Source organism: Colletotrichum navitas, assembly GCF_030913465.1.
Source record: "Colletotrichum navitas strain CBS 125086 chromosome Unknown LY79scaffold_44, whole genome shotgun sequence".
NCBI lineage: Eukaryota > Fungi > Ascomycota > Sordariomycetes > Glomerellales > Glomerellaceae > Colletotrichum > Colletotrichum navitas.
This window is the reverse complement of record NW_026850590.1, coordinates 1-25,414: the sequence shown is the minus strand read 5'-3', so window position 1 is coordinate 25,414 and position 25,414 is coordinate 1. Positions and strand designations below refer to the sequence as shown.

Here is a 25,414-nt window from a genome sequence, read left to right as displayed (position 1 = left end):
CAGATCATAGCTGATTTCGGCGGTCTTCATGCCGGTCACTGTTGCTGGCCCGTCCATGCTGCTTCTCCCGCACAGCTCACTCACCCAGCGCGGGATTCTGCTGCGGCGAAACGAAAGTCACAGGATGATGCCGACGTCGCTGACGACGATGATGACACATGGACCTCACTCAAGTTGGCTCCAGCGGGAATGGAGGTATGGGGTAAATATCATTCATATGGGAAACCCGTGATCACTCTCGAATCAGAATGCATTTCACACCGAACTATGGCCCGTCCCAAGCTGCGCCGCTGCCCAGTTTCTCATCCGAACTGTTGCGTCTCCGACCCGACGAGTCTGGCCCTCGAGCAAAATGAAATCGTGAGCCTCGTGTTCTGACAGCTCAAGCAGTAGATCCAGATCATTATTCCCGCAGCTCACGTGCTCCGAGAACGACCTGATGTCGTCCCTGAAAGCCTCTTGCTGGCCCGCGGTGATGTAAAGGCTCGCCGTCGCCATCGATATGTCATCCAACCAGGCCATATCGCCGTCCATCGGCATCGCCATGGCAAGATCACTCTCGTCGGATTTGTTTCTGACGGGGAATCGTGGGTGGAGGAACTCCATCGTTCCGTTACACACGGCTGTGGCCTTGATCATGTCGACGTAGTTGTTCTCCTTGAAAGAAGACGCCTTCGTCTTGCTGGTAAGCCACGGAGACACGAGGAAGACGCCCGCAAGACGGGTCTCGAGTCTCAACGCCGGGATTTCGAGATGGCACGGGTGGCAGATGTGACGAATGACGGAGCAAGCCAGGTTGCCCCCAGCGGAATCGCCGCCGATGATCAGGTCGCGGGGCTCGATGCCCGACATGATCAGTTGATTGAGCGCCGCGATGGCTTGCTGGAGCTGCGTAGGGTATCGCGCTTCGGGGACGAGGGTGTATTGCAGCACGGCAACTGCCACCTCTGCGTGCTCTCCCGGGCCGCCGTTAACGTAGGATTCCCAGCACCATTCAAGATGACCAGGGAGTAGTGGCACAACGTAGCCGCCCCCGTGGAAGAACAGGACGAACTTTGTCGCCTTCTGTCTGTTGCCGATCCACATGATCGAGCCGTCGTTCGCCGGAAGCATCTCAATGTGCCTTTTCAGTTTGCCCGCGTGTTCCGGATGCCTCTTTCTCTTCTTGGCGATCCATTTCTCGTACGTTCTTAGTGATGGAGGAAGCATGAACTGGATTTCACGCGCTCGCATGCATCCCAGCGCGAAGCGGTAGTATGCGCAAATGGCGAAGAACCGGACCGAAACGCCTCTTGCGGCGGCAAAGGGCATTCCATAAGCGAAATTCCAGATCAGCTGCAAAGGAGCTTGAGTTTCAGGCGTCATCAGCAATGCCAGCAAACCCTACAAGACGTTACAGGAAAGCCAACGTACCGCGAAAGAGCAAGCGACACACTAGATCTCGCTTCTCCCACAGCGAGAGCTGCGGTCTCGGTGCCTTCATGTTGCGAATCGTTTCCTCAGTCGCACGCGATAGTCGCCCAGGAGAAGACCGCCGAGGTTCGTCTGGTGTCCGACGAGTCTACGATTCCGTCGTGTGGCCGACCTAAATGTGAAAGACTGCTGCGGGTGGCCCAACCATTTACGAAATGCCGCACGGCTTTGGTCGCTGCCGAACGTTCGGACAGACGGTTTGACGCGGACAGGAAACGCAAAGGCGTCTGGTGGCTCGGCAGTATCAGTGGCATGTCTGTCCGCGAAAGCACGGCCTGGAGGGCTCAGCAACGCGCCAGATATGGACCGAGGCATCTTGCGGGATGCAAAGCGAGGGGGGGGGGGGGGGGGGGGGGGGGTATTCGCACTCGTTTGCACTCGTAGACAAACTGGCCGGCAAGAGTTCCGACGAAGCATCCCGTCGACAGTCCAGGCCAGTTCCTGGTTCTGATGTGCTGTAAGCCCCTCATTTGACGGGTTGCAAATCTCACCTGGGTTTGGGAGCTTCATGGGTGTGCAGATCTGTGGTATCAGATTGGTCAATTCTGTTCTGTGGTGGTGTCCCCACGGACCTCGGCTCCTCACATCAGAGGCACATTCTAGATGTCCGGAGTGTCGCCCTCGGCATATGTTGAAACATGCCCGTTTCGATAACTTGATTTATCGAACTGCTGGCCTCGATTATATACCACGGCTGAATACGGAACCTAGCCCTCGCCCGACTTTGTAGGACTGTATCGAATTTTCAACATGATTACATCACATGAAGGCTTCACGATAGACGTGGTTGCAAGATGGCTTCGGAAATCTTTTCTTAACCCGTATCTATCGGTACCGTTCGCCGCTGGTGTGACGATGATGTCGGCAAGAAATAATGGAGCATCCGGGTTGTTGGATCTTCGACTTGATACCGCTCAGCGTGTAGCATTGCTGGCCGCACTGGCGAGTTTTGTCATTTCAACTACACAATACCTCAACAAATGGTCAGCAAACAATTGGACGACAGATGACACCTGGGACTTTGACAAAGAAATCATTGTTGTCACTGGAGGAAGCAGTGGCATCGGCCACAGCATCATCAAACACATTCTGGCCAGAACCCCTCGGGCCACCATTGTTGTCGTTGACCTCGCCCCGTTGTCTTGGGAGCCCCCGAAAGGCTCGAATATCCACTACTTCAAGTGCGACCTCACCGATACCGCGGCGCTCAAGTCGCTCTGCACACTCATCCGGACTCTAGTTGGGGATCCCACCGTTCTCGTCAATAATGCGGGAATCGCACGGGGCCGCACCATCATGGAAGGCTCCTACGCAGATGTTGAACTTACCATCAAGACCAACCTCATCGCACCATTCCTCCTCACCAAGGAGTTCCTGCCCTACATGGTCCGCACGAACCATGGCCACATCGTCAATATTGGGTCTATGAGCTCAGTGGTCCCTCCAGCGAGGATCGCCGACTATTCGGCCACCAAGGCCGGGCTTACCGCGATGCACGAAGTGAGTGCCATGTCAGACGTTCCTCCGCTCTGACTCTTTGCTTAACTTCTCACCAGGCGCTCCAACTTGAGTTGAAGTACGTTCACAAAGCGCCCAAGGTTCGGCAAACGCTTGGAATATTCGGCTTCATCCGTACACCGCTTGTCACCTTTGACCCCGGTCAGCCGCACTTTGTCATACCTCTGCTCCACGTTGACTCGGTTGGTGAGGCCATCGTAGACTCTCTGTACAGTGGCTTCGGAAGAACCATCTACCTGCCCGGCATCATGTCATCGGTGGTTGCTTTGGTAAGTGATTTGATGTTCTCTGCGCTAGAGACAACGCTAACAGTCTCATAGAGAGCTGGCCCAGAATGGTTATGGCGGCTTGCGCGGGAGACCACTGCAAAAACAAAAGATATCATATTTACCCCTCGGCAGAAAATCAATGCTATTACTGGTGGGTTGGAAGCGATGGAGTCTGTGAAGGCACAGGTGAATGGATATTAGCTAGCATAGTTTTTTAAGAGATTTAGGCGAGATTAACCATATGAGGTGGTACTTGGAAATTCACAGCTTGCTTGTTGGACAAAATCGTACGTTGGCACTTAGTTTATTGCAGCCAGACTAACGCTTACTACTCCGTACTATGACGAGATTTGCTCGTACTGCACAAAAAAAGCATAGCACAAAATCGTACGACATTCTTATCTTAGCTCTCGGCGGAGGCCTAAGACTAAGAGCCTTCAAGAATAGCCTGCGAGGATAGAGACCCGCGTTCGGCGGCTGGCCTTCTAAGTGAACCAACCACTGGTACCGTTTCCCCGGCTTTCCGGCTCGCACTCCTTATCTAGATGACATTAATACCTCTCAACTAAGCTACATCGGTAGCCAACAGTCTAGACGGAAGACATCCAACTGATGCAACAGGCCACAGCTCCCCACTTCGCGGCTTCAAGGCACTCAAGCTTGTTGGTACTGGGTGGGTGGGATGCATTGAGCTTCGGATGAGCATAACAGTCCTCAAACCAGGGTCGTTTGTATCCTGGTACTCGCCACCCATGGACCTGCTTCATGATGGGACGAGCCGAGGCATAGGTGCTTCCGATGGGTAGAAGTTTGGCCACCTCCTCAAACCCACTCCTATCTTTAACAAATCCGTATGACGGCAATTGCAGACGTGGAAGTTGAGGAGTTATACGCGCGTTCGCCCTCACCGTAGACCAACCGACAACCATCAGTCATGTCAAAAACATCAGAACCAGCCAGCTATACCCAGTTCGCGTGCGTGGGCACCGGGTTCTCGGCCATTGCACTCGGGGCAACGCTGAAGAGATGGCACGGCATCGGTGACATTCGGTTCTTCGAGCGACACAGCGAGCTCGGGGGAACCTGGTTCATCAACCAATACCCCGGTATGAAATCGTGTCGCGCGTGGCTTGGTCAAAATTTTCTCTAACATGCTGCTTCAGGATGCGCGTGTGACGTCCCCAGCGCATTGTATAGTTTTTCCTTCGAGCCCAACCCTGACTGGAGTCGGGTCCTGTCCCCTCAAGCGGAGATATGGCAGTATCTTTACGACGTTGCAGAGAAGTACTCGCTCACCGACAAGATGCGCTTCGGGGTCAATGTCGAACGATGCGAATGGTCTGAAGAGAACAAACGATGGCGCATGACGATCCGGCAATACGATACTGACAACATCTTCTACCACGATTGTCAATTTCTCTTTGCGGCCACTGGACAGCTGATGCAACCTCAGGAGATCGACGTGCCTGGAGCGAGCAACTTCAAGGGCCGCATATTCCACTCGTCCCGGTGGGACAAGGATGTAGATATCGAGGGTAAGCGGGTGATAGTGTTCGGCAACGGATGCACCGCCTCGCAGATTGTGCCCGCGATTGTCTCCAAGACCAAGCACTTGACGCAAGCCATCCGTTCAAAGCAATGGATCCTGCCACCTGTCGATTCCGAGAACACAGCCATTTTGAAACACTTTTTCAGATACATCCCAGGAACGATATCATTGCAGCGGTTTCTGTGTTATGCGAACGCAGAGGATGCTCTCCGAGGGTTCTACATGACAAAGGCTGGCAACAAGTATCGTCAAAGGGTGAGGGCTAAAGCTGAGAAATACATGAGGGAGACGGCGCCTGCAAAATATCACGACAAGTTGATTCCCGATTTCGAACTCGGATGCAAGCGGCGCATATTTGATGCCGGCTACCTTCAAAGCCTGCATTCGGAGAACCTCACTCTGTTAGACGAGCCGGTACAAGAGATCATGCCGGATGGTATCCGTACACAGAACGGGATCGTAGAGGCGGATGTCATTGTTATGGCCAACGGTTTTGTGACGAACAATCCTGTGGGGGGGTTAGACGTCGTTGGTCGAGGAGGAGAAACAATTGATCAGCACTGGGAGTCCTTCGGGGGCCCAGAAGCTTACAATTGTACCATTGCGAACGGCTTTCCCAACTTCTTCATCCTCCTCGGTAAATATGATTCACAATACGCCTTATAGATAAAAACCTGGAAAAGAAAAGAAAACTGACACTGACCTCTGAACAGGACCCAACTCACTCACGGGGCATAACTCTGCCATCATCGCAGCTGAGAACTCCGTCAACTATGCTCTCCGTATCATCGAGCCGCTCCTTGATGGTAAAGGCACAGCTGTCGAAGTTACCCGGCAAGCAGAGCAGCGATACGTCGACCGGATGCAAAGAGACATGGAGAATACTGTCTGGGTCACCGGATGCACCAACTGGTACTTGAAAGATACCAAGGACGGCAAGAAGTGGAATGGAGTAACCTATCCTTATTCCCAGGCATACTTCTGGTACCGCTGCTTGTTCCCCAACTTCAGAGACCTTCAAATCAGCGTAAGTTGCAAGCTGTCATTTGGATGGGCCGCCGACGCTAATATTGAACAGGGGCCAACCCACCGAGGGCGAAGAAGGCGAACCTTCCCAAAAGTTGCCTTGGCAACCTTCGTGGGATACATCTTGTCCATTCTTTTTGGACTGAGTCGTAACCCGGTGGCTGGTACCCGCTACTGGCGGCGATTGAGGGTGGGACTGCAAATGCTGTGGAATGTTTTCATCGAGAAATTGACCAAGAGACTGAAGTAGTGTACAGTGTAATTGTCGGAGGATCGTCGCTGTACCTTTTGCGCCGGGATTCGTACCAAAGAAGCCCTTCCGATGCGTCTGGTATTGCAACAACCTCTTATAGGTGCAGCAGACTAGAGGTGAATTAATATCCTCAGAACTAATAGTCTATGTATTTGTGCGGACTACGATCATATCGCCCTGAATATCCAAGTTGATGACACACATTATTAATGCATTAAGGAAAAAAGGAGCTGTGATAGAATCCAATTAGCAATCAGAGGTGGTAAAGTCAAATATCTGTGATGGCTACAATTAACATACGATCTTTAATACCTTACCAAGTGCATCACAGATTCATCATGCATTCGGTGATTCTAAGCGAGGAGGATGTTGAATGGCAAAAACGAATTGCTTATGGTATCTTTTACTTTTTGTTATGAGTCTCCCACTCGATTAAACCAGGCATGGCCTTCGGTGACAGCAACAGAAAAACCCCCAAGACATTGCGTCTTATGTCTGCCTTACAACTTGGCAGCAGCCTTGGCAAGGTCGGCAAGGGCCTCGCGGCGCTTGAATTTAGCATCCTGGATGACACCAGCATCGGCATCGCTGGAGAAGTTGCCAGTCCACTCGACGAAAGTGCTGTTCTCAAGCTCGCCCGAGGTCACCGGGTAGCAGCGGATAGTGCTGACCACGCTGGTGTAGGACAGCTCAGGCTGGGAGGTGATCACACTGTAGGTGATGTAGTGGTTGATGGCCTGATCTGATGGTCAGCACATCTCATGGGTTCCGTCCAAAAGGTGATGTCGACAGTGTGAACTCACGCTGTGCTCCTCCTGCTTGACCTCGAGAACGGTACCATCCTTGAAGGTCCAGCGGACGATGTCGGTCTCCTCCTGAGCCTTGACAAACTCACTGCCCTTCAGAGCAGACCAGAAGCTCTGAAAGTTCTGGACTATTCGCTCACATACGGAATTAGCGGTTGCCCATGCCCCAATATTATCTTTCAACCATGTTACCCCGCCAAGGTACATGTGCGATGGCTGCACTTACGCTTGATGAAGTGCCAGACATGGCTGAGAGGGGCCTTGATGACGGCGCTCTCGACGACAGAGGTGGAGGTGGGAATGGTGGAGGAAGACATGGTGATGATTTACTGGTGTGTGAATCTTGATTCGAGTGAGGGCAGGCTTCAGTGATGATGCACGGGTACCACCGAAATACAGAGAAATTCTTTTTCTTCATTTGATGACGTAATACTGTGGAAATGGAAATAAGATCCGCCGATGCAAATTTTGACTGGCCGAGTGCCATCCGTTTGCCCTATTGTCTCTGCTCATCTTGTTCGATGCAAGCGTTATACTTAGGTGAGAGGTGACTGAGGGGTAGCTGGAGCCGCACGATCCCATAGTCAGGTGTACTTTCGCTGTATGCGTCAGCGGCACACGCCTTTATATTCTTGGCAATGCAGTCGCAGCAACAATCATTACGCAGCCACAGAACTCTTGACTTTCGGCCGGGATTCCGGATTTTGTGAAAATTTGTCGGGCCCATCGGTGTTGCGAAAAAGGACCCACGCCGATACCGATCCACCCGTCTGAATAACACCTTTGACCATGTTGTCACCGGTTGCCACCGGTTGCCAGTCTGCATGACGGACGGAAGTCGGATCTCTTCTTGGAAGCAAACGCACTCACTCGATGCAGGGATGGTCTGAGCCTCCCCCGCACGTAATATTTTTGCCTTTCGGGGAAATAGTATTATCCCCGCACTACGGTAGGTGATTTCGGGAAGCCGGCTCTATCCCGCTGGAAAATGCAGGCAGTGGTCAGATGCATTAAAACATTGCCTCGCCGTAGAAAACAGTTGGTTTGGATCGTGATCCTTACCTTACAGCATGTCCGAAGAGTGTGACGTTCTTATTTGCGGCAGCGGCTCGGCCGGTCTCTGTGCAGCCGTCTGGTTAGCCCGAGCTGGCATCGACTTTAAAATTCTCGAGAGACGCGAAGGCATGCTCAAACAAGGCCAGGCTGACGGAGTTCAAGTCCGAACAGTCGAGATTCTGGAGCATCTCGGCTTGTCTGAAGATGTGCTAAAGGAAGCCTGCCACGTTCTCGAACTTGCCTTTTGGTCACCAGACGGAAATGGCGGAATCAAGAGGTCGCATCTCGAGCCGGACACTGAGCCCGGACTCAGCCATCTCCCCCACGTCATTCTGAACCAGGCACGAATCAACGAGTTTCTGATTCAGGACATCGTCAAGTCATCGGGAGAATCGCACATCCGATACAACAATGACATTTATGAAGTTGTCGTCGACAGTGAAGCAGCACATGACCCTAACGCGCATTGCGTAACTGTGAAATCAATGGAGAATGGAGTCGAGCGCACCTATCGTGCAAAATATGCTTTGGTTGGTCTTCTTTCCCCCTACTACTCCGTGCAGGATAACTGAAACAGAGGCAAAGGGTTGTGATGGAGCTCATAGCGCTGTCAGGAAGTCTTTGGGATTCAAGATGATAGGGGACAGCACCGATGTGGTCTGGGCCGTGATGGACGTATATCCAAGGACTGACTTTCCCGATATCCGGAAAAAATGCGTCCTTCAGTCTGATGCTGGCAACCTTGTCATCATCCCACGAGAGGGCGACGAGAAAGTCCGGTTCTACATGGAGATGCCCGTTACTACCCCGGCCGAGGTTACACCAGAAAAGGTCAAAGAACGGCTCGATTGCATCTTTAAACCTTACCAGGTCGAAATCGCAGAGACTTCGTGGTTTTCATCATACTCGATAGGCCAGCGTCTTGCCGACCACTTCACAAAAGATCACCGGGTCTTTCTTACTGGAGATGCGTGCCACACGCACTCCCCCAAAGCTGGCCAGGGCATGAATGTCAGTCTTCAAGATGGCTACAACATTGGGTGGAAGCTAGCTGCGGTGCTTCGAGGCCAAGCCCATCCGTCCATTCTGGAGACCTATGTCTCTGAGAGACATCAAACTGCCAAGGATCTGATCGACTTTGACCGGCAATTCGCCAAGATGTTCTCATCTTCCTACAGGAAGGCGCACGGCTATTCTACCAAGGACTTTCAGGAATACTTCATCAAGTCTGGCAGATACACTGCTGGGCTTGCGGTACAGTATAAGCCTTCTACACTGGTGAAACCCGGTGAGCATGATGGCTTGGCCCGTGGTATATCAGCTGGCATGAGGTTTCCGGGCGCTCAGGTCGTTCGCTTCTCGGATGCTAGAGCCATGCCACTTTCGCAAGCTCTAAAGGCGGACTCTAGGTGGTCTCTAGCTGTCTTTCCGGGTGATATTACCCAGAACCACACGGAACAACGTCTGACCAAGGTACGTGAACATCTGTTATTCGAGCCTCATACGCAGACCGGACGGGACCAAGATTACTGACTCATACGGAAGCTTGCGGACAATCTCGAACATGTTCTCAGGCAGTTTACTGAACCTCAAAAGGAAATAAACAGTTTCTTGAACCCAATACTGGTACTGAAGTCCGACCGTAAGAGTCTAGACGATAAGAAGATTCCCAGACTCTTTACGCCTTACGCAGGGAAATGGAGGGTTAAATGTAAAACCCCTCCCCCCACACATGGAATCAAGTACTTCAAGTTCAAAACGCTTACTATTACTTGGAAATAGGTCTTCAGAACATTTTTGTGGATGATGAAAGCTATCATACAGGCCACGGACAGGCATATGCCAGATACGGCGTGGATCCCGAAGTTGGTGTCATGGTTCTTATTCGACCAGATCAATGTAAGTCTAATGTGCCCCGAACATGTTGCTCTGGGCAGCTACTGAAATTCCTAGATGTATCTGAAATCTGTGCATTGGAAAACACGGAAGCCATCACGACTTTTTTCGAATCCTTCCTCGTGAGCAAGACCAATGGTTTCCACTAGACTCGGAACTAGCCACAATGTAAAAAACGTCTTATTGATGCAAAACTTGTTAGCCAAGACCCGATGACTGATTTGCTATGGAGCCTGGACTATCAAATTGACTGCCTTGGACTATTCAAGCTCCAAAAGTTTGAGCTGCTTCTTGTGAAAGCCTATTTATTACTAGAAGACTCTTACTATAAACCTTTAAAGCCATCAGGTTGCCAGTATTGGTACGCGGCATGACCAGTTGAGTCAGCTCAGGCCTTCGACTCGACTTTCTCAGCCACCTCTGGTGGCGTCCTCATGCTAGGTGATTGGCCGTCGCTTACTGGCTTCTGCCTTCCTCCTATACCGAATAAATCCTTGGATATCATATGTGTCGTACGCACGATGGTGCTTCGAGACTCGAAGATCGGCAAGAAAACGACCATGATCACGGATGCAAACAGCCATGTGATGCCCACCACGACCCAACCGGTGAGGAACTGTACATGGTCAGAAAATAGTGTATCAGCCGTGAGCCTTCTCTGGATTAGGTCATAACTTACAGATTTCCCAAAAACATAGCCACTGCCGTACAATGGCATTGGCCAAAGAATCAGCAGGATAAGAGCAACGCCAACAGTTGTTGTGGTCGTGATTGCCCTCGTGGTCGCCGGCTTCGATGGAGGCAGCAGCAAGGTTCCACAAAGCATCAGTGAAATCCTTGTAATTCTTGTCTGTGTCTGCACCAGCGGAGTAGGTACAACGAGCGTTGTCCGCACCATGGGCCTCTGGGCCGGGGCCTGTCCATCCGGGATCTCCCCAGTCAACGCCGTCGGCAATGCGGTCCATGTCGTACACCTCAAAATTGAGCCCTGGGCGAATTGGCGCCGGATTGTCTGTGATCTTCGGCTTGATGTAGACGCCAGCTAGCGCAAAGGTCGAGCGCCAGGCGGCATCCATAAGATCGTTTCCATACAATCCGCGATAGAAACGCTCTAATTCGCGCAATGCAGCCACGGTAAAAGATGCGCCGCCAACGGCGGGGAGGGGATTGTCGTCGTCTTTGACCGCCAAAATCTTGTTGTAACCCCCAGCGGATCCGAATCGCACAACGGATGGCATAATACGGTTACAGCGAGCATCAGGCATCCAACGGTAGCGCCAGGTGTAATTAGCGGCGCCACGGAACACAAGGAGAGATAAGAGCGCCGACTTGGCATTGTCGCTGAGCATTTGCGGAAGGTAAACAGGCAAATGGTCAGGATAAAGACGCGCATCGTCCGGGTAATCCGTGAGAGTTGTCTGGATGACATAGAGCTGACCAGAGACGGGCATGGCCTGAGCCGTAGCACCCTGTTCTGCGGCCATGAGAGCCTGCGTAATGCGTTGCAGAACGGAGTGAATGTCGGCATGGGTGGCCTGCGATCCGTCTTGGCCCAAGGCTGTAACCACGCTCGCCAAATAATTGCCGCTCGATCGTGCTTTCTGGCTTGCCGCGCGAGAGATATTGACGAAGGCCTGGAAGCCTGCGTCCGCGGTGCTATGTGATGGCACAACCGTAGTCTTGGTGTTGGCAGCGGTTGCAGTTCGCACTTGTGCAATCGGCACGTCGAAGACAACGTTTGACTCGATGGGATCGTCGCTCGTTTGGACGATGGGAGGAGGAGTTATCCGAGTGGTACGTGTCGCATCATCTCCGACGCGGAAGCTGTTTATATTGTCGTCAACGACATCTGGAACCTGAATTGGTGCGTAGTTGTTGTCAGGTTGTTGAGGACGATCGGGTTCTGGTCGGTTGGGGGGGAGGGGGGGGGGGGGGGGGGGGGGGTGGGGCAGAAAGCTCTTCGAGCAGAGACTGAATCTCGAGCTCTTGGAAATCGCGAAACGCGAGATCCGCTTGGCGCTTGGCCTCCTCGTCACCTACAGATGTGCTCATCTTCCCAGCGATTACAGAACCGAATAGCGAGCTATTCGGCGTTGAACTCTGATAATCGCGTAGCACGCGACGCCAACAGTAAGCCATCGAGCAGTCTTTGCGGCCTTGTCGAGCTTGGATTTCTCATCTGGGTCACCAAGCGCTTGCATCTGAACTGTTGAAGTAGTCTCAACATCCACGCTCGCGCCATCAGCAAGGTCATGATCATCCGCTTGGCGGATGTTAAGCATGCTCTGCCAGTCGTACTTCTGGGGCTCGAAAGGTGGGATGAACGTCAACAGCGGAATGAATAGAAGAGGCGAGAGCAGCGAGGTTAGGTTACCAGACAGCATTGGCTCATTGGCGCCTGTGTTGGTTACACTAAGCTCGCCGTACATGATCTTCGTTGTGACCAGCCATGCAGTCATAGAGAGGACGAAGCCAATTATGGGACTGAAAGTCGCAGCGGCCCAGGATTGACCGTTCCAAAGAAGTGTCAGGGTTGCAGGTAGCACGGCAGATGAGATGATGACGCCCATCATTAGATAAAGGCAACCCATGGAGATTCCGACATAGTTTAGGCCTGTTGCGAAGCCGGCCATCAACAGAGCGAAGATGCCCATACTGACATAATTGATGCGCATAAGTTGCCTTCCGGTTGCTGAGGGGTTGAAGTATGTCTTGTAAATATCGTAGGTGCAAATTGACGAAACGGCGATGAGCTCAGACGAGTATGTGCTCATGATAGCCATAAACTCAAAACCGTCAGCTACCTTTCGCTTTCATAACTGATTTCCACAACTCACAGCTAATATCAGTGTTGCTACAGCACCTCCTTTTCCCAGGAGTGCAACAGCAGCCGTAGGTAAAACCAAGCCGGCATCGACATCCGCCGGAGATAAACGGTTCGGATATGTGGGCCAAACATCGTACTTCTCTAGGGCGAGACCGGTAAGGCCCATGGTTGTCGCAGTCAACCACGGTACTGCGAACCAGCTGATGCCGCTGTGTTATGTTAGCACTGAGAGACCACAGACCGTTGGCAATTTTGACTGACCCCATAACATATCCAGGCAGAGCGTCAATAGGCGAGGCCGCAATTGCCTTGTTATAATATCCGTTATCGAGGAAAACGGTTCCGAAATTCCCGCAGAGGTTGATGATGAAGAATTCGGCTGGATGTGCGTTAGACCTGTGTAAACCTCATGTCCTTGACATACAATGAAGGAACTTACCACCGCCTAGAGAGCGCATGGTCAGGTAACTGCCACCAGAGTTTCCAGATAGAGGGCGCTCAGCTGCCAACTCGGTAAGGATCTCCCATACTCTTCCGGGAGATCCCAAGAGCTCATTGGTCGAGTAGACTGTGAAGGCAAACACGAAGATGATGACAAGGATAACCAGCCCATTGATGTAGTCAGTGATGAACGTCGCCTTGATACCACCAAATAGGGTGTATAAAACAACGCCTGTCATGATTGTTAATACACATCATCACTCAGCGATTCAAATACCTTAGTTGCGCCGCTCACCAATTGGGAAAAGAAACACAGAAGCGGCTACTGGCGCTCCTGTCAAATTCTGAATTACGGCCGAGCCACCTGTAAGAAGCATCGCAGTGACTAGATTTCCGAACCAGTGAGTTGCTCATTGCAGAGTAAGTCATGTGGTGTTCATTGCGTACCGAGAATGTTGCAGAAGCAGCAGAAGACAATGTAAACACCATGAGTGATGGGGCCATATCGGGCCTTGACAACTTCCAAGACTGAGATTATGTGCATGTTAGCCTGAAATAGTGAACATGTGGTGCTAAAATTTACATATGTGAGCATTCGGAGCTCTCCTTTTCAGTTCGATGGCTATCGTGGCGAAGAGAATGATCTGGACCGTTGCACCGGAGGCATACCACACAGGGCCAGAAACGCCGCTACATATTCGTCAATCCCCCTCAGGGCCACGGGGGCGTGAGATCCTCACTATTTATAGGCAACGGCTGTGCTCTGGAGAAGTGTTGCGGCCCATGTCCATGTCGAGAGGACGGAAGAGGCGACCTATGCAGAATGAGCAACTCCGTCGGATCGATTAGTACACGTGTGCAGATGCACCCACCAGTCCGGACTTCAGAGACCGCCCTGCGGTTGTGAACATTTCCGAAGTCTGCAGCTCAGAGTCGTATCTCTTGAGCGCCCATGTAATGATGATCATGAAAACGCTGTGTGGATGGTCAGTCTAGTTTGGTGCCTAAAGTGAGTAGAGACATAAGCATACGCGAACAGGATACCAAAGCCTATCATAAGACCATATCTAGAATAAGTAGTTAGCATTCTTCCCATGCTTCTATCACATTTGGAGCAAGACTGACCCCCAGCCTTGGTTGAGAGCCGGTGTCGAATCCATAATCGCACACTTCGCGTCAATATTGTTTCTGTAGCTTGTAGGTTACACGAATGGGCACTCAGAGTCATCCCTCAAACAAAAGTGTATCAGGCTGAGAAAGGCCGAGTAAGTGGCTATATAAGCGCAGGTCCTGTTTGATTGGAAAGCCTTAGGGTCGCCGGGCTCCTGCCGTGGACCCATGGATTTGACATGCGTCCGATGCCCATCACATCTTTGCAACACTTTAGACCGCTCTTGTCAGTACCCGAAGCTGATAAGGACATCTTGCCAAGAGATTCCGTAGCTATCTGCCAGATCAAATTGTATTTCCTAAGAGATAAGGTCATTTAGATGGGATAACGTAGGGCCAAATGACTTAGGCAACCTTGGTGTTGGTAGATTGCGCCGCTGCACCTTGGCGTGGGCAAGCTAAGAGTCCAGTGCAGATAAAAGATCCATAGATGTGTTCGCCACACTTAAGGATTCCGGCTACATATCAATGTTCCCTGTCTGGTCGTTGCTCACTTGAGAGGTCTGACCCCATATATGCAGCGGCGCCGAGGCGCTGGCTGGAAGTGAACGAATTCTGAATGGCTCAAGTGTGGGCGGCCAAGGTTTTGCTATTTCTTGGAAGTCAAGCTCTTATCATTTCCCAATCAGAGACTGAGGAAAGATGAGACTGTGCGAATCAGACATGCTGCGTCTCATAGCCGTGTTCATTGGTCTCCGAACATCATAAATCATAGCAGCAGAGCGTGAATTTTATCAAGCGAACCTGTAACAACAAAACCGCAGCCCATGTCTATAATACAGACACATATTATTGAGTTATCTGTTCATCCTTCAACTCAGATATCACGCAACTTTCTTCCCAAAGCAGAACCCTTCGAAAAACAGATCTTCCTGGTTTGCATCAGGATCCCAATCGTCATCGAATTCCTCTCCATGCTTCTCTCGACCAATCTCATGGAACAAGTCTTTCAAGGAATCATCGGGCTCCCAGCTCCCAGTTCTCCACTGAAATAAACGAACATCCCCGTCGTCGGAATCGTCAGACGATGCTGATTCTGGTCTGTCAGACTCTGTATCCGTTCCAGGCGCATTGTAGCCAATTCCCCAGCCCAAGGACCTTTTATTGTTCACCATGTCGAAATAGCTGTGGTAGGAGAACCTTGGCCTCGCATGGTTTCCTGGCGACCACCATATGGGCGACCATATTATGGCCTCTTTCAAACGAGGCATCTTCGCAGCTGCTTTGGCATATGCAGAAAGAAGTGGATGGAGTGTTTCGGGGTTGGGCTTCAGACGCCATCCTGAGGGACGGCAGGGAGCATGCCCCATTATGATGGTACCGCCTCCGGCATCATGGCTCTCGCCAATATATTCGATACCATCAACAGGATATCCTTGAACACCGTTACCCTCCCCACGTGGCCCCAGAAAATACCACGATCCCGAAGGAGTGGCCGGATGAAACTTGACTTCTAGTGATTCCATATTGGGCCAAACATCACCTTCTCCATCGTCAGGCCAGAAGAATGACTGGTCAATGATAGCACTGAGTTGGAGCTGAGTGAGATGGCGACAAAGAACCCGAAGACTGGAGCTGAACGGGTCTCGGGGACCCCCTCGGACAAGATTTGGCATCGCCGAGTCGTGGTCAAGAACTTCGTGAGCCTTTCTCCTTTGCAAAACAATCTCGGCCCGCTTGACTTGCAGCGACATGGTCTCGGCAACATGTGCGAACTCTTCCCTCGCCTTGAATCGACTGTGTTCGCACTCTGGGTCGCAATTGTGCTCGTCCAGTAGGTCGATCCGCAGCATTCCTAAGTTCGGCAGCTTGGCCGACAAATCCAGAGGTGTTCGCAAAGGAAGTTTGCCATATAAACTCGGTTCTTGCAGACTTGCAGGTGGGCCAACGTAAAGAGAACCGATACTCTGAAGCACAGGAATCCGATCCAGACTACGCAGGTGAACATGCCGGCCTGCATTCGGCCTGGTGGATTCAGGGTTCTGTCGCTCTGGGCTAATGATCTTCAGCTGTATTGTTCCCTTGGGCCCTTCTGTACCCTCAAGGACTTCCAATGCGTTGAAAAGCGCATGAATCTGGGTTGACAGGTCGTCGTCGGGAGGCTGGTCGCCGGCCGGGTCATCGGGTGCGGCAGCGCCATCGTGGCCTGCACCTCCCGGCAACCTCAAATCAAATTCCAGCTCTCGGAGCCAACAAAAACGGGCGCCGCGGAACTTTTCAACGAAGCTGTCGAGATCCTTGTAGTGCAGTTTGCACTTGGTGAACCCCTCAGAGTACTTTTCCGCCGCCATACGGAGCGTCGGTGACAGCAGCAAGAGGTTCTTCAGATCGGGTCGATAGAGGTTGGAGGCGATTTGGTCGACAACTTCCTGGGGCAGGGTCTGCATGATTGGTACCATTTAAGAAATTTCCAGCCGAGTTTGAGATTGGCAAAAAACGAGAGCACAAGTAAGCAAAGTCACAAATGCAATGTCTGGGACTTCTCCGCATGCAGTGAAACTTTGCTTCCGAGGATTGAATATGCCGGGGCGAGACAGCAGCCGCAGTGCGGCGCACCAAGTCTCTCAGCCGTGGCTTACTCAAAATTATTGTGCGGAATGCTGTTACTATGCTGACGCTTTCGGAATAATAATGTGTAGAGATTCCATTAGAATTGTATTTTGACTCCACGTTTTATTCTGTCTCTAGCGTGGTCTGCTGTCCTAATTCCAACATGGATCAGCTTCATACAGAAAAGATGACCTGATTCTGATACAGGTGGCCAGATCAATGTTATGCATATGTGCTCTCAATTTGTCCGCGACGCCGCCGGCCACTGCCAAGAGCCTAGGCGTCGTCTGTCACACGCTGTAGCTTGCTCCACTTTCCAGGATACTATCTTGAACTTATTCACTTTAGGTCACCCGGATCCAGTATAGGTACAAAACTCTGTCTCCAGCGCAATCGACCTTTCCCGCTACGGCTTACGCTATATGTTGCCATTCAATATCGTATGTAAATTAAACTTGCACTCCGTCTGTGCATTACCTGTTTATTGGACATTCCATTGGTCAATTAGTATGTCGCTAGGTAACCATTGGCTACTGGCGGCGCGCCAACCTGGTTTACAAAGGAGTCATATCGTGAATATCAATTCGGGCTCCAGCGGGATCTTACTACAGTATAGAAAGGGGGGGGAGCAAACATGAAAGCTATACAAGCCACACCTGATATCCCAAGGCCGAGTGCTACCGACAAAACCCTCCGTGCGATGGGGTTTGTACAGTGGTTCAAGTGGAATCTCAGGTATACATCTAGCTGGATGAAGCATGGCATCAAAGCCATCAATTGGGCGGCTGTCAGCAAACGGTCAACAGGTGGGGATAGTCCAGAGAAAAATGAGACCGTGGCGATTGTTGAGGGACTGCCAATCATGAAGAGGATAGATGTTGTCCAACTTTTAGTTAGGGCATTGCGACTATCCTGAAGACGACGTGCAATCACACTTTCACAGCCTGTAGAACGATCAACAATTTCGGTAAGTTGACTGTGTTGGCAAGACATGTTTTCAGATGTTGGTAGCAATGGCCGAGTTTGTACTGTATTGCCCGGTTACCCTATTAGTCTGACTCCAGTATTTTTTATTTTATTTTTCGTTTTTTATTACTTAAACAAGAAAACAAGAGAATTTCTTCATAATGAAACTCTGCGGCTTTTGCCTACCAATGCTTGAGGAGCCACTGAGACATGGACTCTGGTGGTCCAGGGGCAAGGGCAGAAGCTCTATATTTTGCGGAAGGCTGGCGTCGCCTTCATGAATGGCGTTATCTTGTGTTCTTTCTTCTTCCAACAATGGATCGCTAGGGCCTATGATATCCGCTATACAGTCGTTACTAAAGCTAGCAGAGAGTGTAAGTGAGATTGACTTACAGGACTGATGGTTAGGAGGACTATTTGCTGAAGCACTATTTCTATAACTGGGGCCTGTGTTGTTGAACCAAGAGTTGGAATAGTAAATGATGATCTGTTAAATGTATTAAACATAGTGCTCACCCTCAAAGAAAGACTTGATAAATAGCTCGGATATAGGAAGCAGTGAAGATGACAAAAGGGCAAGAGGAATAATCTGTCCAAATATCCAGTCATCTTCAGATATATCGCTATTCCTGAGGTCCTTGAGCGATTCAATGGCGGTGGTTCCCCATGTGGCTGACAGTATAACAGAGTAGACCTGGAATACTTTGACGTTAGCATTTAGGATATCTTTTGGCTGCCACCGGAAGTCAGAATGCATACCTCAGCAAGCACAAACGTTCAAAGGTATAAAACCACTCTAATTGTGCAGTAAATTGATGCCTCTATAGGGAGAATGACCATTCCAAGGACTATTAACCCTTCCGACTTTCTGCAGCTGAGCCATCTCTGCCAGCTAATGATTAAAGCATCGTATCCTCGATCCAATGCACCTTGAATACCTTGTGACATATCATGACAGAGGCTTTCAAAAGTCTTTGCAGCTCGGATGAGATAACCGTATACTGGCAGAATGAGGGATAAAACCATTGAAGCGGATACGTGAGATGATTTGTTCATGCCCCACTTGAAGAAGCACAAAGCAGGTGATTCGTAAAGAACTCCAACAGATTCAGCCAAACTACAGACCTGAAGATACCTAATTTTATCCACGCGGGTTATATCAGGAATAGAATTGGTGATTTCAGGCCGCTCAAGCGAAACCGCCGGTGCGTGTCAAGTCTTACTTGCCGCGTAATTGATAGATGGTCTCGCGTAGGGCGGTGTCACACTCAATGCATATGAAGACGCCCTTTGACACGTACTGTAATCGAGGCACCACTGCCAGGGTTAGCTTTTGCGGAGATGACCAGGTCGGCTGTTGAGCTTACCAAGACAGAGTTGACATATTTGATATGGAACATCTACAAAAAGACTTGCTCGATGCATGTGATATTAATGAATAGGGTCTAAGGTCTACTAACATGACTGACTTTACTATACAATTCCGTCAGGTGTCGGGTATAATCTTTCTTATAGATGGACGAGGTGCCTCATCGGCCCACAAGTCTTCGCTCGGCATAACGCAGAGGTAGGTAGAGAAGAGCACTCAGGGCGAAGGCAACCTCAAAGCCAATATCTCCGGTTGTGACGGCGATAGGACCCGTAAACCAGACCTGGGAAATACAAGGAATGACCAGCGCAAAGCTCAGGGCAGCAGCACCGATCGCTGCGAGACCCCATGGCAGCTTCGAGGGGTCTTCCCAGATAGCAGCCTCGTACATTTTGTAGTTTGCGCGGCGGAAAGCCCAATGCTCGACGACCACGATTCCCACGAATGAAGCCGACCAGTAGCCGATGAGCGCGATGAAGTTTTCGAGATTGAGAAAGAAGTCGCGAGCCGCTCGAATTGAGATCGGAATGATGATGGCGGTCACAATAACTGAGAAGATATATCGTGGCAGTCGGAATGAAGGGATCAGAGTCTGGAAGTTCAGAGTAATGGCGTACATCGTGCCAGAGATGTTGGCCAGCAATGTGAAGGCGAGCACGACGAGGATGAATTTTCCAAAGCCGCCAGCTGGGGAAAGCATGGCTCCGAGAACACCGCCAACCAGCGTGCGATTAAAGCCGTCCTGCCACGCGGGGATACTGCTCATGGCGCCGCCGATAGCTGCGCCCAAGGTCATGAGCAAAATGGTCGGGACGAGCAGTCCGAGATAGCTGTAGGCGAAGATGCGGTGGCTGACAAGAGTAAGCGCAAGTCTTGAGGACAGGGGTTTGTGGCACCTACGATACGAGTCGCTTCGTGGGGTCAAAGTAGGTCGTCAAATCGGACGCGATGCAAGCCCAGGGGATCATGTAGGACGCGATCACACCGCCAAAGCTGAGAACTCCAGATGCCGTTGCCGGCTCGGCTGGAGCTTGCAACTTGAGCTGCTCACCGCCGCAGCCTACGGCAATGACTACAGCAACTAGAGCCGGCATCCAAGCGTAGCCTTCGTAGAAGTGCAGCACGTTGAACCCACAGAACGAAATTAAAAGTGCTGAGATGCCGATCAAGGCGATTCCAACTGCGGTTGACAAATCACCTTCCGAGACTGCCGAAAGACATTGTCCTCCGATCACACAGATAATGACACAGAATCCGGTGAGGGTTGCCAAGTTGAGGACGACCGGAACGTATACGAAGTAATAGCTGCAAGAAATTGGTTAGCCAAGCTTGATATCCGATCCATGTGCTCACCCGGCATCGCATATGCTAGTCCGAGTCGCCTGTTTGCTTACCCAAAACTGAACCGAGCTTGGATCATCTGCCGCATGCCTGTCTTGGGGCCCCAAGTTGCCAGATACGCCGGGGGCAAGGTCGATAAGAGATTGAAAAAGAGAATCACAAGTGCCGAATCGCGGAGACCGAGTCCAAACGAGACCGGGCCCAGCATGCCGAAGGTGATGCTAACAAAAGTAAGCGCAAAGGACCAGCAGAGTTTCAGGGCTATGGAGCCTCGGAGCCTTACGCCAGGATGTTGGTATTGATCGAGCACCAAATCGTGAAAGCATTGAAGTACTTGGTGTTTGTCCGGGCCTCGAGGGGGATGGGCTGTATCCCACCCTCCTCGACCCGTCCGGCCATAAGGACTCTCCGCACGAAGCTCTTCCCATGTAGGCCAGCTGCTGGAAGCCGAGGCTTATTGACGTCTTCCCCGGTCTGCTTGTCGTCGTGGCCCTGCCGGCCATCTTGGCTCTCCAGAAGGTCCGCCATCTGGAACAATATTGCAAGGCAGTGGAACCCTGTACAAGCAAGTGTTGGAGTAAAGGCTAGACGATAAGTGGCAGCGGAGTTGCTTCGACGTCGACGTATGTGACTCAATGGCGTGATGATGGAGCAGAAATTTTGTTGCAGAACGTCCGTGCGTTGATCACATATCACCAGGTAATAATTAATGAAGATTCAGACTTAGTCGCCCATTGGTTGACTAGGGAATGGTGTCGCCATCGACCCATTTTTCTATTCGGTGCTCTGGGCGAGCGAGTGGCGGGGTTGGTTGATAGACTTTGGCATGACAAGGGTTTTCTTTTTTTTTCTTTCAACGGCTAGGCGGCATAACTACATGGAGGAGAACGCGGTAGGGTTACAGAGCCAAGTTGAATTGAAGGTGTAATTGTCCCAGCGACATTGCTCATGAAGTACACATTCCGGATATCGAGAAGCTTTCAATAGATGGCAACGCCTATCAACTTAGTTACCAAAGGGTGACAACAACTAGAACCTGCGTTGGAGAAACACCATTCCAATCGTATAGACTTCAATCACCGAACTTGTTCTCTTGTCGCTGTGAAATTGGATACGTAGACGTCGTTGTTAAGCGAAGTACGGTTTTTAGGCTCACCGCACTTTATTGCTCCTTTTTTTCTTTTGTTCTGTTTTGAGCCCTTCTCGTGCCTTGAGTTTGGTGGTGGTGGCAATGCCGGGTTTTTGGTTGTTTTAGGCAGATGGTGTGAGCTTGGTCTTCTTCTTTTTCTTCTTTTTCTTTTTCTTCCCTGACTTGGCCTCCGTTCGGCCCATTGCCGACGGAGCATACGCCAGGGTATTTTTCAGAATTACCTGGGCTTTGCTATCAGAACACGCCTGTATTCCTCGCAAGATATTGCCAAGTGTTTCTTGGAGTATAGTCAGCCTTGACGTCAACCAGCTACGAATGGTCATACTCTAGCATACCCATTCCAGACTTTACACCTCTCCAGGCACGAGATCCACGCCCAACTCCAAAACGATTGATCCAGGATTTGGTCTCGTCACAGGGCCAAAGCTGATGTGACGAATTCCTCGCCTCTTCGCTTTCCGCCTCGGGGTGAACAACGTCAATTCTTTTCACGGAGCCGTCCCGGAGAAGGCCTTGGACAATCGGTATCTCAAAATCCTGCAGGCTTGTCAAGCCGGAAGGGTGGAACTGGTCGGGGGGAGGCGGCAATAGGATTACCACCCTGTCGCCTTGAGATATAAACCACGAGAATATGGCTGACGCGCCTTTCATGAACTTGCTCCTTGCTTTCTTTCTCTTCGACTTCTCTAGCGCTCTCAAAGGACCCAAAGCCGTTGTCAGAGTCTGGCTCTGGTGACTATCCGCCCACTTTTGTGCCTTCTCCCGCTGCATCCCGCTCCAGAGGACTTGACGGTTAAGCTCAAGCGAGCTGAGAAATTGATTGCAAATTAGTTCAGCTTCTTTAGCAGTGATATACTTTGGACAAATGATCCTCAGCAGATGTCGAAGTCCTGCCCGTTCTTGGGTTGAGGACGACATTGTAATCTTAGCCAAACAGTGCAAGAACGGGGTGCTGATTGATGTTTTCGTGAGTTTACATCGGCATAAGACTAGGCTTCAAGATCCGGACTTCCAAGCGGAACAAGGCGGCTATTTGTGTCTGGGACTTTTGCAGTAATCCATCATTTCTTTGAATGATGAGCCCGTGTCGGCAGGCCTAGACTCTGGCCTTGTAATGGAATCCCACCAATTATCTGATCACAGCACCCTAACCTACACTTACATACTCGGTGCGTCCTTCTGGCCGGGCCAGGGTACTCAACGTAACTGCTTTATGACGTAAACTGTAGATGAACTCAATCTTCTATGCCAAAGTTCGGTGCTTGAACTGTATCTGACGATGAAATCTTGCCATACGTGCCTTTCTGGACGATGCGTCTATTAAGATCGTCATTTAACTGATATCAAGCAAATATAATGAAACAAATGAGCGTATTTCACTCCTTTCCCGTCGGCAATATGCACTGTTACACCTGAATCTGTAAGGCTTTCAAGGCCACAGACGTCGTCGTAGGTAGTTCTTACGCCACAGTTCCGTGATCGGCTCCATAAGCCGAGGCATATTCCTCGACGACACTATCCCGTTGACCCGGAACTGCCCCCGCAACGTTGCTTTTTAAGACCCAGACAACCCCGCAAGTAGCATGAAAAGCATGCTCCGTCGCCGAAACCAAATCTGAGCCATGGGTCGTTCGACTTTCAGCCCTACTGATATCGTGGAGGAGCTTTGGGCCAATCTCGGGCTACCGAAACATGCCACTTCGGCTATCAGACTCGAGACAGCGCCTGGCCCGGCCATCCCCTCCTCGTTCAAGATTGGCCACATTGCGCAGAGTTCGATCGCGCTATCCGCTTCGACAGCCGCTCTCCTTCACTCGCACCGCAATGCCGTCGCCGCCCTGCCGCGGGTCGCGGTGCTGCTCCACCACGCCCTCGCTGAGTTCAGGTCGGAAAGACTCTACGAGATCGAGGGCAAGACCCCGCAGTCCGCTTGGGGTGACGTGGGAGGTCTCCACAGAACGCTAGACGGCCATGTCCGCATCCACGACGCCTTCCCACATCACCGCCTCGGCACCCTACGGCTCCTTGGTCTGCCCCCGGACGCTACCCGCGGCGACGTCGCTTCGAGGACGAAGCTTTGGCTGAGTGTCGACCTCGAGACGGCCGCCATCGAGCACGGCCGGGCAGTATGTGCTCTACGCACGTATGAGGAGTGGGATAGCCACCCTCAGTCGGTTTCCGTCGCAAACCAGCCCGTCCTGCTGAGGAAGCTCGCGGACGGGCCCAAAGGTTTCCCCGATCACATGGCCAAAGGCGCAGACCGTTGCCTCAGGGGCCTCAGGGTGGTGGAGTTGAGCCGCGTGATAGCTGCGCCCGTGGCAGGCAAGACGCTCGCAGCGCATGGGGCAGACGTTCTCTGGGTCACGTCGCCGCGCCTCCCGGACCAGCCCCCGCTCGATAGAGAATTCGGCCGCGGAAGCGCACCATCCGGCTCGACATCAACAAGCCTCCGGCTAAAGCCAAACTCCTCGAGCTTCTCCGCACCACAGACGTTCTCATCCAAGGGTACCGACCCGGCAGTCTCGCAGCGCGCGGCCTGTCTCCGGCAGAGCTGGCTGCGGCGAACCCGAGGCTGGTCATTGCGAATCTCTCGGCGTTTGGCCCCGACGGCCCCTGGTCTGGCCGCCGCGGGTTTGACTCCCTGGTCCAGACGTGCGGTGGGATGAACGTGTCGGAAGCGCAGCATCATGGAGCTGGGGAGCCCGCGATGCCTCTGCCCTGCCAGGCCCTCGACCACGGCGCCGGTTTTCTTCTTGCGTCTGGGATATCTGCCGCTCTGTACAAGCGCGCAACAGAGGGCGGCTCTTGGGTCGTAGACGTCTCACTCGCGGGGGTGATGAAATACTTGAGAAGTCTTGGGCAGTACCCAGGCAGGACAGGTTTTGAGGTCCCGGATGCCGAAAGAAGCTTTCAGGTTGCGGAGGATCTGTTTGAAAAGCGCATGACGGGCTTCGGCCTAATGAAGTACGTAAAGCATTCGGCAGTGATCGAGGGCCTTGAGCCCGGTTGGGATGTTATGCCAAAACCGTTGGGAAGCGACGAGCCTCAATGGCTCGCCTAGGACCTATATTCAACCCTATCTAACGTGCTGCTGTATTCGTACTCCGTATTAGAGAACGGCTGCCACCTGGCCAATTGGGCCGACCGCTCCGAGGAACTCGTCCACGGCCTTGTCTATTTCATAGTGGTACATCCAGGTACTCTTGTTCTCGCCCACTCTTCTCACGCGCTCCTCAATCTCCTCATCTGCGGGGAGTTTCTCGGCCAGCAGCGAGGAGTTGAGCGTGGCAAAATTGTCCAGAACACCGTATAGGTCGCGGTAGTGCGGGGACCTGATCTGGTCGTACAGCCCCAGCGCCGCCGGCAAGCCCTTCGCATTCCGCTGCGCCCAGTCGATGCTCCGAGTGAGTCAAGGCGTAGACGTCCTCCAACGCGAACCCCGCGCCGGCGCCGAAAGCGCCCGATAGGGGGTGGGAAGCGTCCCCGACCAAGGCCAGGGCGCCGTGGGAGATGACGCTCCCCGGCCGGGCACCCGAGAACAGGGCGAACTCCTGGGTCTCGCCTTGGGCGGCGAGCTGTATGACTCTGCGGACGGGCTCGCAGAACTCGTCGTACTCGGACGCGATGGCCGCGAAGTCAAAGGGACGGCCCCAGCTGACCTGCTCCTGTCCCTCGACCGGGCGGCGGATGCGTGCCGTGACTTCGAAGTCGTCTCCGCCGAGGGGGCAGGTGAAGACGTACTTCCCCCCGTGTC

General features: G+C 51.9%; 12 protein-coding genes across 12 annotated transcripts; 4 read left to right on the top strand and 8 right to left on the bottom strand.

Moving 5' to 3' along the window:
* Window positions 1–255: 255 nt before the first annotated feature.
* On the bottom strand, window positions 256–1,483 carry LY79DRAFT_591457 (Alpha/Beta hydrolase protein; the record flags this gene model as incomplete). Its single annotated transcript, XM_060561282.1, has 2 exons — window positions 256–1,346; window positions 1,414–1,483. The coding sequence occupies 2 exons, from the start codon at window positions 1,481–1,483 to the stop codon at window positions 256–258; spliced, it is 1,161 nt and encodes a 386-aa protein (XP_060412422.1).
* A 740-nt stretch (window positions 1,484–2,223) lies between these two features.
* On the top strand, window positions 2,224–3,461 carry LY79DRAFT_591456 (short chain dehydrogenase; the record flags this gene model as incomplete). Its single annotated transcript, XM_060561281.1, has 3 exons — window positions 2,224–2,973; window positions 3,030–3,260; window positions 3,312–3,461. The coding sequence occupies 3 exons, from the start codon at window positions 2,224–2,226 to the stop codon at window positions 3,459–3,461; spliced, it is 1,131 nt and encodes a 376-aa protein (XP_060412421.1).
* A 608-nt stretch (window positions 3,462–4,069) lies between these two features.
* Window positions 4,070–6,308, top strand: LY79DRAFT_267570 (uncharacterized protein). Its single transcript, XM_060551993.1, has 4 exons — window positions 4,070–4,366; window positions 4,424–5,446; window positions 5,523–5,836; window positions 5,888–6,308. The coding sequence occupies exons 1-4, from the start codon at window positions 4,195–4,197 to the stop codon at window positions 6,083–6,085; spliced, it is 1,707 nt and encodes a 568-aa protein (XP_060412420.1). The 5' UTR covers window positions 4,070–4,194; the 3' UTR covers window positions 6,086–6,308.
* A 280-nt stretch (window positions 6,309–6,588) lies between these two features.
* LY79DRAFT_671005 (uncharacterized protein) lies at window positions 6,589–7,211 on the bottom strand (the record flags this gene model as incomplete). Its single annotated transcript, XM_060563856.1, has 3 exons — window positions 6,589–6,825; window positions 6,892–7,022; window positions 7,121–7,211. The coding sequence occupies 3 exons, from the start codon at window positions 7,209–7,211 to the stop codon at window positions 6,589–6,591; spliced, it is 459 nt and encodes a 152-aa protein (XP_060412419.1).
* Window positions 7,212–7,761: 550 nt separating this feature from the next.
* LY79DRAFT_267540 (FAD binding domain-containing protein) lies at window positions 7,762–10,138 on the top strand. Its single transcript, XM_060551992.1, has 5 exons — window positions 7,762–8,480; window positions 8,536–9,423; window positions 9,496–9,661; window positions 9,733–9,849; window positions 9,904–10,138. The coding sequence occupies exons 1-5, from the start codon at window positions 7,965–7,967 to the stop codon at window positions 9,993–9,995; spliced, it is 1,779 nt and encodes a 592-aa protein (XP_060412418.1). The 5' UTR covers window positions 7,762–7,964; the 3' UTR covers window positions 9,996–10,138.
* Window positions 10,139–10,234: 96 nt separating this feature from the next.
* On the bottom strand, window positions 10,235–14,274 carry LY79DRAFT_518793 (sodium symporter family protein; the record flags this gene model as incomplete). Its single annotated transcript, XM_060555067.1, has 14 exons — window positions 10,235–10,462; window positions 10,526–10,622; window positions 11,965–12,632; window positions 12,684–12,882; window positions 12,935–12,981; window positions 13,080–13,087; window positions 13,113–13,346; window positions 13,410–13,499; window positions 13,562–13,642; window positions 13,698–13,804; window positions 13,855–13,928; window positions 13,987–14,089; window positions 14,146–14,181; window positions 14,240–14,274. The coding sequence occupies 14 exons, from the start codon at window positions 14,272–14,274 to the stop codon at window positions 10,235–10,237; spliced, it is 2,007 nt and encodes a 668-aa protein (XP_060412417.1).
* A 723-nt stretch (window positions 14,275–14,997) lies between these two features.
* LY79DRAFT_558466 (uncharacterized protein) lies at window positions 14,998–16,907 on the bottom strand. The gene has a single exon (XM_060558182.1). It carries the CDS (start codon window positions 16,681–16,683, stop codon window positions 15,109–15,111), a length of 1,575 nt encoding a protein of 524 aa, XP_060412416.1. The 5' UTR covers window positions 16,684–16,907; the 3' UTR covers window positions 14,998–15,108.
* Window positions 16,908–17,237: 330 nt separating this feature from the next.
* Window positions 17,238–17,880, bottom strand: LY79DRAFT_267500 (uncharacterized protein). Its single transcript, XM_060551991.1, has one exon. The coding sequence runs from the start codon at window positions 17,825–17,827 to the stop codon at window positions 17,414–17,416; it is 414 nt and encodes a 137-aa protein (XP_060412415.1). The 5' UTR covers window positions 17,828–17,880; the 3' UTR covers window positions 17,238–17,413.
* A 1,449-nt stretch (window positions 17,881–19,329) lies between these two features.
* Window positions 19,330–21,038, bottom strand: LY79DRAFT_518916 (NCS1 nucleoside transporter; the record flags this gene model as incomplete). The annotated part of the gene is made up of 4 exons (XM_060555078.1): window positions 19,330–20,020; window positions 20,070–20,474; window positions 20,564–20,731; window positions 20,794–21,038. 4 exons carry the CDS (start codon window positions 21,036–21,038, stop codon window positions 19,330–19,332), a joined length of 1,509 nt encoding a protein of 502 aa, XP_060412414.1.
* A 642-nt stretch (window positions 21,039–21,680) lies between these two features.
* LY79DRAFT_690005 (uncharacterized protein) lies at window positions 21,681–22,578 on the bottom strand (the record flags this gene model as incomplete). The annotated part of the gene is made up of 1 exon (XM_060564724.1): window positions 21,681–22,578. One exon carries the CDS (start codon window positions 22,576–22,578, stop codon window positions 21,970–21,972), a length of 609 nt encoding a protein of 202 aa, XP_060412413.1. The 3' UTR covers window positions 21,681–21,969.
* Window positions 22,579–23,282: 704 nt separating this feature from the next.
* Window positions 23,283–24,721, top strand: LY79DRAFT_671000 (CoA-transferase family III; the record flags this gene model as incomplete). Its single annotated transcript, XM_060563855.1, has 2 exons — window positions 23,283–24,011; window positions 24,062–24,721. The coding sequence occupies 2 exons, from the start codon at window positions 23,283–23,285 to the stop codon at window positions 24,719–24,721; spliced, it is 1,389 nt and encodes a 462-aa protein (XP_060412412.1).
* Window positions 24,722–24,769: 48 nt separating this feature from the next.
* LY79DRAFT_581020 (uncharacterized protein) lies at window positions 24,770–25,414 on the bottom strand (the record flags this gene model as incomplete). The annotated part of the gene is given in 2 exon segments (XM_060560166.1): window positions 24,770–24,997; window positions 25,008–25,414. Coding segments are annotated over 2 exon segments (635 nt in total), but the record flags the coding sequence as incomplete, so codon positions are not given.